Consider the following 13855-nt stretch of genomic DNA (forward strand, 5'->3'; position numbering starts at 1 on the left):
AAATTCTCCATCCATCCAAAAAAATCGACAGAGTAATCACTAAACTCCAAACAGGACACACCAACCTAAATAACCACCTAAAAAAATTTAAAAAACACACTACAGGTAACTGCCCACACTGCAGACAACCAGAAACCCCAGAACACGCACTCATCCACTGCACACACTACCTAACACATCGAACCGCATTACAAACTACCCTCAATCTAAACAAGGCTCTAACTCTAGAAGCAATACTAAACCCACAAAATAAACTAGAAACCTTCAAGGCCTTAGGCGTATTCTTAATAAAAACGGAACTAAAATAAAACGCATCTAAAAACACAATAACCTACCAAATCAAAATCACATAAACAAACAAACAAACATCCACCATACCCAGCTCCCTTAGTTCTCCTCCCCAATCCCATCGGCATCTATTCCAAATCTCAAAATTCCCAAATTCTATATAAGCAACCCCTAAAACCCCCCTCTTGGGTTGCACACACCACTTTCGCCCCTTTCGGCCTGGCCGGGCCCGTGTGCGAAATACGCATCAGTCGGAAAGCGCACGTTAAATCTCCAAAGTAAGTAAGTAAGTGTGTTTTGATAATTACCTCCTTTGCTGGCTATCAGTGAAACTGTGCTGGCTTGGGAGGCTTTGCTGGGTGAGGTTGGCTTGGTGGCTGGTTGGCTTTGGTGGCTTGGTAGGCTGGAGAGGTGTTGCTAGCTTGGAGTACAAACTGCGACTGTGTCCAGCTCACGGCTTTCTTAAAGGCGCTGGATTGACCCGGCTCCTATTCCTATCGTTGGTACAATGTGTGAAGCTCTTTATTGGTACCTCGTTCGTGACATCCCAGGAATTAACGACCTAAAACAATACTAAATGCCTCACTCACGCCTTAATGTTAAGAATGTCTGTGACATGCCTCACCTAGGGTCTCATCCTCCTGGCGCATGGGTGACGTAATATTCAAGCATTAGTTCACATATACTGAGACATTTACTGAGAAAAACACCAACAACAGGTATTATTGTAGGCGAAAGCCATATTGGACTGATGAATTACAATTATTATGGGATGGGGTTGGTGTAAAGGAAAAGCGCTGGTTGTCTTTTAAAGGTTGTGTTCATCGTAAAAACGTGTTCTTAAAGGCGTTTTTCAATCTGCAAGAAAACTGTTTGACAAAGCAAACCGCAAGGCGAGAAGATCATACCAGCTACAGAAACAAGAAGAACTAATCAGTTTACAGAACATTAACAGCGGCAGAGACTTCTGGAAAAAGATAGGTCGACTTGGTATAGCCAACGACAGAAAGTCTAGTTCCGTTATCCCTATGGAGGTGTTGATGCACGACGGGTCCGTGACCTGTGAGACTGACACTGTATTTGATCACTGGAAAACCTCCTACAGCACGCTTTATAACGGTAGTGAGAATACAGCGTTTGAACGTGCTCATTATGATACTGTGTGCGAACGTGTGCGTAGCGGAACCGTGGTTTGTGCAGATTATGATGTGTCGGATTTGAACCGCTTTGTCTCAGTCCAGGAAGTTGACCTTGCTGTTATGCAGATGAAGACAGGAAAAGCGGCTGGGGTAGACGGTATACCGGTAGAAGTACTACGAAATCCTCATTGTATTAACTTACTTCACCATATTATTAAGTATTGTTTTGAACATTCAGTGTCGCCGTCTCAGTGGGGACAGGACTAATAACTCCTATTCCTAAGGACAAAAGTACCCCGTCAGATCCTTTGTCTTACAGGGGCATTACTCTCATATCAATACCCTGTAAAGTCTACACGTGTATACTGAACTGTAGGATACAGAAGTGGTTGGAGTCAAATAATATTCTTGTGGAAGAGCAAAATGGTTTTAGACCTAAGAGAAACTGCACTGATCATTTATATGCACTTTATAATATTGTTAATAACCGTAAAGCCTCTAAACGATCTACGTATGTCTGTTTTGTTGATATTAAGAAGGCGTTTGATAGGGTTAATCGCAATTGCCTTTGGTACAAGCTTATGTCTGTTGGTATTCATGGTAAAATGCTACAAGCTGTACAAGCCTTATATATGGACGTAAAGAGTGCAGTTAAGCTCAATGGTTTTATCACTGAATCTTTTAATGTTACCTTGGGCGTTAAACAAGGATGCAAGTTATCGCCAACGTTATTTTCCGTTTATATTAATGATTTGGTGTTAGAAATGAATAAGTTAAACTGTGGCATACCTATTGAAAGTTCTGTGTTATCAGTTTTGTTGTATGCTGATGATATAGCCTTGTTAGCTGAAGACGAAGACTCGTTACAGAAAATGTTAAATGTTTTAAATATATGGTGTCAAAAATGGCGTTTGGATATTAATTCAGACAAAACCAAAATCATGCATTTCAGAAACAAATCTGTGGCTAGATCTGAGCGAGTATTTGTATGCGGCAAATCTATTATTGATTATGAAAGCTCTTACAAATATCTTGGTTTAACTTTTGATGAGCATTTAGATATGCACAAAACAGTCCAAGTACTGTGTAAATCGACTAGCAGAGCTCTTTCTGCGTTGTATTCAAAGTTTAAACACGCGGATGGCATGTCTTACGAAGTATTTAACAAGCTTTATAAAGCTCTTGTAGAACCTGTTCTATTTTATGGTGCTGGCATTTGGGGTTTGAATAAGTATAAGGAAGTAGAAATAATTCAAAATAAGGCTTGTCGTTTGTTTCTAGGCGTAAGAAAAAATGCCCCAGTTACTGCTATTAGGGGGGACATGGGCTGGTGTTCTGTGAAAGTGTCAAAGCACGTTGAATGCTTTAGATTATATTTTAGAATTCAGAATATGCAGGCCTATCATCTCCCTCTTATCATTCATAATTGGTCCAAAATACGATCACAATCCTGGGATAAAAAAAATCGAAAACATTTTAGCTCACTATAATTTGTCATATTTACCTTATTGTGGATACGGGGGCACGGGTGGCCCAGTCGTCTAAGGCGCCGCGATTCGCTGTGCAGAGTTGCGTCCCTTGGGCACGCCAGAAACCTATGATTGTGGGTTCGAATCCCGGTTCGCCCCGATTATGTTTCTAGGTTTGTCAGCACCATACCCGTGCTCGTGGGTTTCACCGAAGTGGTAAACGTCTGAGACCTGCATCACTTCGGGCTTTCCTCCCACATTAAGCTGACACGCCGCGATATAACTGGAATATTGTTAAAAGCGGCGTTAAACCCAACTCACTCACTCACTCACTATTGTGGATACAGCATTAAACAGTGTGTTGACCGTGTAAAGTGTATCTTAACTGCTGAAGATTGTGATATGTGGTATACTGCGCTTTGGAATGACAAGAATAATCCAAATGGCAATAAATTACGCACATACAGAATGTACAAATCATCACCTACTGCTGAGCCTTATTTATGTCATGTACGTTTTAGAGATCATCGAAGACTTTTAGCATCCTTTCGATGTGGTATTTTACCTTTACATGTTGAGACCGGCCGCTACGCCAAGCCACCTACCCCACTGTTGGATAGGACTTGTAAATATTGTCACGCCAATCCTATTAATGATCATGTAAATTATGTTGAAGATGAATGTCACTTTTTAATAGAATGTCCATTTTATGATGATTTCAGATACAACTTAGCTAAAGAAGCAACATCAGTAGATAAAGCATTTCATTATATGAGTAGTTTAGAAAAGTTTATTTTTATTATGAACGAAGAATCGCTCCAATGTATTTTAGCCAAATCAATTTACAACATGGTTAAAAGAAGGCAATTTCATTTTAAGCCAAGTATGTATGTATGTGTGTGTGTGTGTGTGTGTGTGTGTGTGTGTGTGTGTGTGTGTGTGTGTGTGTGTGTGTGTGTGTGTGTGTGTGTGTGTGTGTGTGTGTGTGTGTGTGTGTGTGTGTGTGTGTGTGTGTGTGTGTGTGTGTGTGTGTGTGTGTGTGTGTGTATGACGTGGTGTGTGTGTCTCCAACAGTTTTGTCCATGTTGAGATCCACTGAAATGGTTAGTTCATTTGTTACATTTATATAGAACAGAACGATATTTGTGATTGAATATGATTGTGGATACATTTACCTTGGCTATTTTTTAAAATTCAACAATAGCTTGCGTGTGGTTTGTTTGGAAGCATAAAATCAACTATTGTTTGTAAAAAACATTTGTGTGTGTTAATATAAAACATGTTTTTTAAAGGAAGAGGTGTTTGAATAAATAATTATTTGTGTGTTCACAAACCCCTATCATGTAATTATATTTTCCTCATGAATAACATGTTGTTTGCATGTAAAATAAATTTCCCTGTTCACCTATGTAGAAAGTCAATAAGCGAAATAAAACTGAGTAACAGACTGTGTATTATAGATCCATAGAAATACGATTGCATAGACGATCAATTTAATTGCTGATCTCATGTAATGCAAAATCTGAACATTAATGGAAATAAAATACTGTTTAAATCAATTCAGAATACAACAGGTGTAGGGTGTGGCTAATTGAAATGTATCTCGATGATTAATTGAAATGTTCTTCGCAGGTAATAATCAATAAACATTGTGACAGAAAAACAAGTGAAGGATTGAGTTGAATTTTAGTTTTGCGAAAAAGGTCCGTGGTTTCTGTGGATGAAACTAAGTTTGACAATGTTGCAAATGATCACTTTCTTTGACTTCATTACGGATTCCTCAACCTGTATCGAGGAGAATTGTTTACAGTTAAGTAAAATTCTAATTAAGATTTCTTAAAGCTGTCACGGTGGCAAATTCAAACTTCGATATCATGGAACACAGTTATATTGTAAAGTCAGATTGGGAGTTCGTGATGGCGCTATGTATTTTTATCTCGAATTTGAAATAAGCAGTTAAATTTATATGTTTTGTTTGTTTGTTTTTTCATTTAACGCCACACTCCGCATTATCCCGCGATATGCCAAGGAGAGGCACGGGCCACCGAGCCGTGGGTGCCCGTGCCTATAATAAAAACAGAAGATGAGGTTGGGTTAAATGGCCGAGGGTGTGCAGGTACTAGTGGGCTACTTAGCTGCTAATTGTGTATACCAAAATGCTACCGTTGCCACGTTGCGCGTGGCCGACGGCGATTGCAGCTAGCGCTGCTGGCCTGGGACTGCTACCGCTGTCCGGCCCCCACGGTAGCATATTTAAACGCTACCATTGCTTGGCAACTCCCACGCTGCCAAAAGCAGCTCCACGCTGCTGGCCTAAGTCAGACTGCCGCTGCCCGGCCCCAGGTAGCCGGCCAAAGCAGATCACACTGCCCGGCCCCATTAGCAAAACCATTGTGCGGCCCCCGCCGCGGACCCAACTGTCAGCTACCGCTTGACAAGACGACTTCCGCCGCCGGGCCCATATACGTGGCAATTGTTTGCCCCAACGTATGTTATTTTACGATTCCCCGGCTGAAAAGTCGGGAAAGACAAGGTTCCCACTGAGAAGCAGGTAACCCCGGAAAGGTTCCCGCTGAAAAGCAGGTAGCCTTAAGCACGAGTATTAATTTGGAAGCAAGTTAATTTGTTACTAGCAGTGTAGCCCACAAGAACCCCGCACACCTCGACATAGTTTATTGTTGAGACAGGTATTGCATATATACATATATACAGCTATTAAGAAGTCATGTTTATTTACATATATCAGAATCATTTAAAAGTATGTACATATATACAAGCGCTCTGAAAACCTATTTTACATATGTACAGGTTTATTTACATATATACAATCCGCTCTGCTGGTACCTGTAATAGAATAAACGCTGAAAAAGAAGTGATTAGCATTCCAGGTGAAGAGGACACGTCAGGCTGAAAAGGAAAGAAAAGGGAGTGGCAAGCTGAGTGGGTGGGTGGGTGGGAAAGCGATTAGATACAGTGACACACGTGTGTACTTGGGGAAGGGTTGCTCGCGAATGACCGACTAACAAAGGACGGGATGATGCTTGCGCGGGATTATTCCCCGGGCACGGTGCCGAGTGGTGGCCCGGGGTGATTGGGTTACGAGGGGTGGTTGGGTTACAGACGTAATAAGCCCATGGTTTGGATACGCGCGATAAAGTCATTTAGTCGTTAGTACTAAATGTAATTATCCCGCGATATGCCAAGGAGAGGCACGGGCCACCGAGCCGTGGGTGCCCGTGCCTGTAATAAAAACAGAAGATGAGGTTGGGTTAAATGGCCGAGGGTGTGCAGGTACTAGTGGGCTACTTAGCTGCTAATTGTGTATACCAAAATGCTACCGTTGCCATGGCCACGCGCGTGGCCGACGGCGATTGCAGCTAGCGCTGCTGGCCTGGGACTGCTACCGCTGTCCGGCCCCCACGGTAGCATATTTAAACGCTACCATTGCTTGGCAACTCCCACGCTGCCAAAAGCAGCTCCACGCTGCTGGCCTAAGTCAGACTGCCGCTGCCCGGCCCCAGGTAGCCGGCCAAAGCAGATCACACTGCCCGGCCCCATCAGCAAAACCATTGTGCGGCCCCCGCCGCGGACCCAACTGTCAGCTACCGCTTGACAAGACGACTTCCGCCGCCGGGCCCATATACGTGGCAATTGTTTGCCCCAACGTATGTTATTTTACGATTCCCCGGCTGAAAAGTCGGGAAAGACAAGGTTCCCACTGAGAAGCAGGTAACCCCGGAAAGGTTCCCGCTGAAAAGCAGGTAGCCTTAAGCACGAGTATTAATTTGGAAGCAAGTTAATTTGTTACTAGCAGTGTAGCCCACAAGAACCCCGCCACAAAGCACCCGAGTGCTACCCCACACCCACGGCCACGCGATACGCGGAGATAGCATTGTTGCCCGGCTTGCCTATGTACTGAACGGAAACACTAACCTGTGGAGATAATATCCTTACTGGCGCAAAACGAGCGCTAGGGCATGCAATAAATTGTCCGTAAACACACACAGTCCTTTGTCGCTGAGGTGGACGCCCTCCCAGGCGTACCATGTCTTGTCTGATGCCAGGATCTGGGGATGTGGCACCATTGTACCGCCGAGCTCTTTGACTCGGTTGGCCAGTCGGCGGTTGATATTCTTCCGCATCCCCTCGATCTTTAGTGGGTCCCTGGCATCGTGCCAGTAGCGCCTGGGCAGCATTGAGGATACGATGATCCTGGTGTCAGGAAGCTGGAGTTGTATCCGAAGGATTGATGCCACCATGTCAAGGTAGAGTTGGCTGCCCTTGACCGAGCACAGGTCGTTGGAGCCCAGGTGAATGATGAGGGCTCTGGGGCTGCGCCGTGTCGCCTTGACCTGTGCATCCAGAATGGTGTCCAGCTCCTTCCACCTCATCCCCCCTCGTGCCAGCCATAGCATCCTCGGTTGGTTCGGACTGGTGCCCTTCAGGAGCAAGTACTGCCGTGCCCTGGCCATGTAGCTGGATCCCACCATCCAAACTGTAAACAATAAGAAGTGTAGTAAGTACCATGAAAGACTATTTGAATTAGTTGTGCAACATTGAATTTGTTGGTAGGCGTATGTAAGCATTGTAGCAATCTGATTTCCACCTGCCGTATTGTTGTATGAGGTGTTCCGGCACCCCGTTCATGGCTGCTGATGTGGCTGCCCCAATGCGGAAGGAGTGCGAAGAATAGCAGGCCGTGTTTATGTTGCTGTGTGCTAAGGCCTTTTTTAGGAGTGCCTGGAATTGGTACCTTGTAACGGGGGAATGGTCAAAGTGGACGAATGCATGTTGTGGGCCGGAGGGGCGCGCCTCCAGGTAGTGCTTGATGGCGACTACCGGACATAGCGGGTTACCTGGTATAGGTGACATTGTAACTGTTGTCCCCATCCTGTACTGATCGGACTTTGAGTGTGGTAAATGGATTGCAAGCTGCTGGGGGTTGCCCGAGAAGCTTAGATTCTGGATGGCGCAACCTGTTTTTGAGGGTCCAGTTTGGACCAGTTCGCTAACCCTAAAGAAACCGAAGAAGGCTGTGCAGTAGACTGCCTTGAACAGCCTGGCTTCATATGCTGATGAGCATACGTGAGGCAGATTGTTGGTTACTACCTGCAGCAGATCTGCAGTGATCGGTTTTCTGGTGTCTGGACGGCCCGCTGATTTGTGTAAGCCAGTTACAATCTTGCCTACCAGGAAATGGTTTGTACAGTCGGTGAGCCCGTGAAATTTGTGGTGTGAAGACAGCGCTGCAATGTAAGTCTTGACTGTGTTGGGGGAGTGGTGAGTGACTGACAGATAAGCAATAAAGTTTACGACCTGATCCAGCGGGACTGGCCACACCTCTTGTAGCTGGTGTGCGGACCGGAACTGGTGCAAGGCATTGATGCCTGTTTGGTAAGTGGCCCATGTATTAGTAGACAGAGATTGTTGTAGGAGTCTGCCGGCTTCCTGCCTCAGATCAGCCATATGTTGCACGGGATAGGTGTGGGGTTCTGGTCCGCGGCTGGTGCTGCCTCTCGGAAGCGTTTGAGCTGAAACCTCGAGAGAGCATCGGCAATAGTGTTAGCAGTGGAACATACATACTTTGCCTTAAACATAATATTATATCGGAGGCACTGCAGGATTAGGCGACGGAGTAGGCTCATCACTCTGGGGGCCTTGGTTGACTGCTTGTTGATTATTGTTACGACGGCTTGGTTGTCGCAGTAAAAGAGGACCTTTTTGTTTGCGAGTTGCTTGCCCCAGATTTGGATGGCCAGTGTGATGGGGAACAGCTCCAGGAGCGTCAAGTCCCGTGTAGTTCCATCCGTCACCCACTGGGTTGGCCATGCGCCGTTAAACCATTTGCCCTGCATGTAGGCCCCAAAGCCGGCGCCGCCCGCTGCGTCTGAAAACAGCTGGAGGAAATCGCTGTCCACCCATAGTTGGTCCTGAAACACTGAAATGCCGTTGTAACTCGTAAGAAATGTTAACCACATTTGTAGGTCTTCCTTGACCCAGCTGGTAATCCTAATGTGGTGAAATGGTTGCTTACCTTTGCTAAGCAGATCGATTAGCCTGCGGCTGAATGCCCTTGCCATTGGTATAGCCCTGCACATAAAGTTAAGCTTGCCTATGAGGGACTGAAGGGCCCTTTTTGCAACCTTGATGTTACCTGTTGACAGGATGTCATGGATTTCCCTTGTTGCCTCCTTGATCTTGGGCTCTGGGATTCTGATCTGCATTGCAATGGTGTCGATTTCCAGCCCTAGGAATGTCAGTTTGGTTGTGGGGCCCGCCGTCTTGTCGTGCGCAATAGGAACCCCAAGCTGTTCAAGTGTATTCACGCATCCGTTGAGGTTGTCTGAGCAGTGGCTGGTGCCTGCTGTGCCCCCCGTTAGGAAGTCGTCCAGGTAATGCATGATCGGACGCGTTGGAAGATGCGATTGCATGCACCATTGCAAGAAGGTACTAAACGTTTCAAATATGGCGCAAGATATGGAGCAGCCAAATGGTAAGCATTTATCGAAATAGAACTCACCTTCGAATCTGATGCCTAGCAGCTCGAAATCGGATGGGTGGACTGGTATAATTCTAAAGGCCGACTGAATGTCGAATTTTGCTAGTAGTGCTCCCTTTCCCAGTTGTTGAACCATATGGGTAGCTTCATCAAATCTTGCGTACACAACGGAGCAGGCCTCTGTGTCTATGAAGTCATTTATAGATTTACCCCTGGGATAGGATAGATGGTGAATTAGACGGAATTCCTCCGCATGCTTACCCAGGTGCTGACCATATCCTGGCTGCTTCTTGGGCACCAGGCCTATTGGGGATACTTGGAGGTTGTCTAGGGGGGTGTCCTTGAAGGGGCCCGCCATCCTGCCAAGGTCGACTTCCTTTTGTAGTTTTTGTTTCACGTAGCCTGCCGTGTCTTGGTGCGTGGCTGATCGCAAGTTTCGTGCCAGGCGACCCGTGCGGCTTCCCTGGAACTCGAGCTTAAAGCCAAAGCTAAAACCTACCCATAAATAATTTGCATCTCTGTAATTGACCCTAGCATATTGGCGTAACCAAGGTGCCATTTCATTGAGGTCCACGGGGGAAGGGGCCATTGAATTTACCTGCCTTGCCGGGTTGTTTTCTGTTAGGAAAAGGCTGATTGGGCTTGTATGGGGTCGGTTGGACCCCATTCCCTCGAAAGCAGGTCCTAGAGCTATGGGAATGTTTGCCACACTTACCGCATTTGTGAGTGTACTTACAGTTAACCCTGCTACAGCCAAATTTATTGAAATCCCAGCATACCTGACTGGCGATGTCCCCCTGTACGCGTGTCATTGCGCCCCGTCCGCCTGATTCTGGTTGTCGTACCGGCTGTGTTACCATGTACTTCAGCCACAACTCCCCGTCGATGTTGTCCCAGCGTCGTGAGGGGTCCCTTGACATTCTGTGTCGGAATTGTTGGTCGTAGGTTGACCAGGCATCCCCCCCGAATCGAAGTGCCGCCGTCCTTATGGTTTCCATGTAGGACAGCAACCCCTGGGTTGTGCGGACCTCGGAGTGCCTACTAACATATATACACATGAAAATGTGGAAAGCTGAAGTCCAGCTCGCCAGGGACAGACGCTTTGGTTGCTGCTTAATTGGTTTAAAATTACCTTACCTGAGGAGTCGTACGCCATGGTAATCGTACCGTCCTCGTGACCTCCCTCGTTGTTTGGTAGGATTGTGCCGAGGTCGACATACTCGCCACGCCAGATTTTTTCCCTCACCTGTTGTTTGACGTGCGCGTCTATCCCGTCCGCACGGAAAGAAAGGGAATCCCCGTATCCTGCGGTGTGATTGGCTGGCCAAGCCGCGTCACCGTCGGCCTCGTTGAGGGCATCGGGGATTCTCCCTATGTTGGGCGAAATGGCGGGGGAACTAAAACCACGCCTTACCTGTTGGTTTGCGCTAACCGGGCCAGGCGCTGAATGTTCCAGCAACTGGAGTATTTTTTCCAGTTGCTCGTTTACCTGGGTAGCCGAGTTGGCAGCCTGTGCGGCATTTACAAGCTGCGCCGATTGTACGTTAATTCTGTTGCCACCTTCGATATTGCCGTAATTGGCAGACTCACCATCAGCTGTTGCCTCCTGTACAATGTGTACTCCAGGGGTTTGTCTTCTGGTTGTCCTGGGCTGCTTGGCTCCCCTCACCAGCTTGTGGTTGACGGTTGCTCTTCTCTTGGGAGGCATCCAGAAAGGTCGAGGTGGTGAGTTGGTATTCCACAAGCGTAAATTGTCCCGAGGGTGAAGTTCGGGAGTAGAACGGAATAAATGCGATACGGCGAGTGCTGAAAATAGATGGTATTTAAAGCGTAATCGGCGAAACGGTCGCGATTGTGTAAATGCGATACGGCGAGTGTTGGAATAGATGGTATTCGAAGCGTAATCGACAAAACGGTCGCGACTGGGTACAAAAGAAACGTCCAAAGCGAAAGAAAGCGATTAGATACAGTGACACACGTGTGTACTTGGGGAAGGGTTGCTCGCGAATGACCGACTAACAAAGGACGGGATGATGCTTGCGCGGGATTATTCCCCGGGCACGGTGCCGAGTGGTGGCCCGGGGTGATTGGGTTACGAGGGGTGGTTGGGTTACAGACGTAATGGTTTGGATACGCGCGATAAAGTCATTTAGTCGTTAGTACTAAATGTAAATATGCCAGCTATATGACGGAGGTCATGCAAATAATCAAGTCTGGACCTGACAATCCAGTGATTGACATCACGAGCATCAATCCACACAATTGGGATAAGATGACATGCATCCAATCAACCAAGTCAGCGAGCCTGACAACCAGCCCGTGGGCGTATTCCAAAGAATTATTTTATGTAATTATCATTTCCCACGACGCCCTCTGCATATTCTGGGTCGTACCATTGATGGTCTCGGAGTCAAAACCACACATTACGGTAACAAGAGGATCGAACCATGCCAAAGATACTGTGTTTGTGTCAAGCTGGACATCAACTTTGACACAAAATCACACATTGACGTTTTCGAGTGGCAAGTGGCTGGTCCTGGGTCGATTTGATATGGCACTTCGCTTGATTGACACTCATTTCTGTACCGTCCAGCACCATCAACAAAATAAACATTAACATTGATATTCAGTACTACATCAATGGGTCGTTTAGGAAAATCCATTGAATGACTTGTTTTCAGTCTTGACAAGCTTCACAAGAGGATCTTCAGATAAATACATATGTGCAATAGTGCACGATTAATTTCAATCATGAAAGGCCTCCTTGTTAATCACACCATAGACGTTAAAATATGGGGATCATCCTCATCATAAACAATTTTCATCATCATTATCATTATAATGTTTATGTTCCCGTCACAGTACATCGTATTTAAAGAAAACAAGGTATAGATATACAGTAAACTACGGTTATAACGAACTCAAAGGGACTACTAATTTTAGTTCGTTATAACCGTAATTCGTTATAAGCATATATACAGCATAACTACAGCATATAGTCGGGACTAAAAAGTTAGTTCGTTATATCCGTTAGTTCGTTATAAGCGTGTTCGTTATAACCGTAGTTTACTGTAAACACATTTGATGATACATCTATGAGTTTAAAGTTGATTTTGACAGCCCGGGCCAAGTCGAACCCAACACAAGTCAAACACTTTTGATAGAGACTATGTTGAGAAGGTAGAGGGAAAAGGGCTTCACTTTGAGCACCTTGTTTTCTTTAAAAACAGCGAACTGAGACACTATAAAGTGGTATATAGGTAGGTATAATGCTAGTATATAGATGTAAACACATTTGATGAAACATTTGTGTGTTTAAAGTTCATTTTGACAGCCCGGGCCAAGTCGGACCCAACACTTCTGACAGAGGTTTTCTTAAGAAAATACAGTAAAAGTGTTTGACTTTAACGGACCAGTTTTCTTTAAATACGATGTACTGAGACACTATAAAGTGGTATATAGGTAGATATAATACTACTCTATAGATGTTAACACATTTGATTATACATCTATGTGTTTAAAGTTGATTTGGACAGCCCGGGCCAAGTCGGACCCAACACTTCTGACAGAGGTTTTCTTAAGAAAATACAGTGAAAGTGTTTGACTTTAACGGGCCAGTTTTCTTTAAATACGATGTACTGATACATTATAAAGTGGTATATAGGTAGATATTATACTCGTTTATACATTTGAATACATTTGAATATACATCTGTGAGGTTTAAGTTGATTTTGACAGCCCGGGCCAAGTCGGACCCAACACTTCTGACAGAGGTTTTCTTAAGAAAATACAGTGAAAGTGTTTGACTTTAACGGGCCAGTTTTCTTTAAATACGATGTACTGATACATTATAAAGTGGTATATAGGTAGATATTATACTCGTTTATACATTTGAATACATTTGAATATACATCTGTGAGGTTAAAGTTGATTTTGACAGCCCGGGCCAAGTCGGACCCAACACAAGCCAAACACTTTTGGTAGAGACTATGTTGAACATGTAGAGGGAAAAGGGCTTCACTTTGAACATCTTGTTTTCTTTAAATACGATGTACTGAGACATTATAAAGTTGTATATAGGTAGATATAATACTAAGCTACAGATGTAAACGTATTTGATGATACATCTATGTGTTTAAAGATGATTTTGACAGCCAGGGCCAAGTCGGACCCAACACAAGCCAAACACTTTTGATAGAGACTATGTTGAGAATGTAGAGGATAAAGGGCTTCACTTTGCGCACATTGTTTTCTTTAAATACAGCGAACTGATACACTATAAAGTGGTATATAGGTAGGTATAATGCTAGTCTATAGATGTAAACACATTTGATGAAACATTTGTGTTTTTAAAGTTGATTTTGACAGCCCGGGCAAAGTCTGACCCAACACGGACAAAACACTTCTGATAGAGACTATGTTGAGAATGTAGAGGGAAAAGGGCCCCACTTTGAGCACCT

At 44.9% G+C, this 13855-nt stretch overlaps 1 protein-coding gene across 4 annotated transcripts; it reads right to left on the reverse strand.

The window, feature by feature from the left end:
• Window positions 1-6602: 6602 nt before the first annotated feature.
• LOC125381212 lies at window positions 6603-11566 on the reverse strand. Of its 4 annotated transcripts, none has more exons than XR_007221765.1 (3): window positions 10533-11566; window positions 8237-10436; window positions 6603-7391 (listed from the first exon to the last, which is right to left on the reverse strand). XR_007221765.1 is itself a non-coding variant. In XM_048397865.1 (3 exons), exons 2-3 carry the CDS (start codon window positions 10060-10062, stop codon window positions 6847-6849), a joined length of 1788 nt encoding a protein of 595 aa, XP_048253822.1. In that variant the 5' UTR covers window positions 10063-10436; window positions 10986-11565; the 3' UTR covers window positions 6603-6846. The 4 variants fall into 4 exon arrangements, 3 of the variants coding, with proteins under 3 accessions (XP_048253822.1, XP_048253820.1, XP_048253821.1); XM_048397865.1 differs by having other exon boundaries at window positions 6603-7386; window positions 8815-10436; window positions 10986-11565; XM_048397863.1 differs by having other exon boundaries at window positions 6603-7386; window positions 8815-10436; window positions 10533-11565.
• Window positions 11567-13855: the final 2289 nt, after the last annotated feature.

Source organism: Haliotis rufescens, unplaced genomic scaffold, assembly GCF_023055435.1.
Source record: "Haliotis rufescens isolate VD_foot unplaced genomic scaffold, xgHalRufe1.0.p SCAF_17, whole genome shotgun sequence".
Classification (NCBI taxonomy): Eukaryota; Metazoa; Mollusca; class Gastropoda; order Lepetellida; family Haliotidae; genus Haliotis; species Haliotis rufescens.

Coding starts and splice junctions, on each gene's coding strand:
- LOC125381212 (XM_048397865.1), bottom strand. CDS start 10,062: ATGGGGTCCAACCGACCCCATACAAGCCCAATCAGCCTTTTCCTAACA. Junction 7,387..8,814: donor TGTTTCAGGACCAACTATGG/GTGGACAGCGAT, acceptor TTTACAGTTTGG/ATGGTGGGATCCAGCTACAT.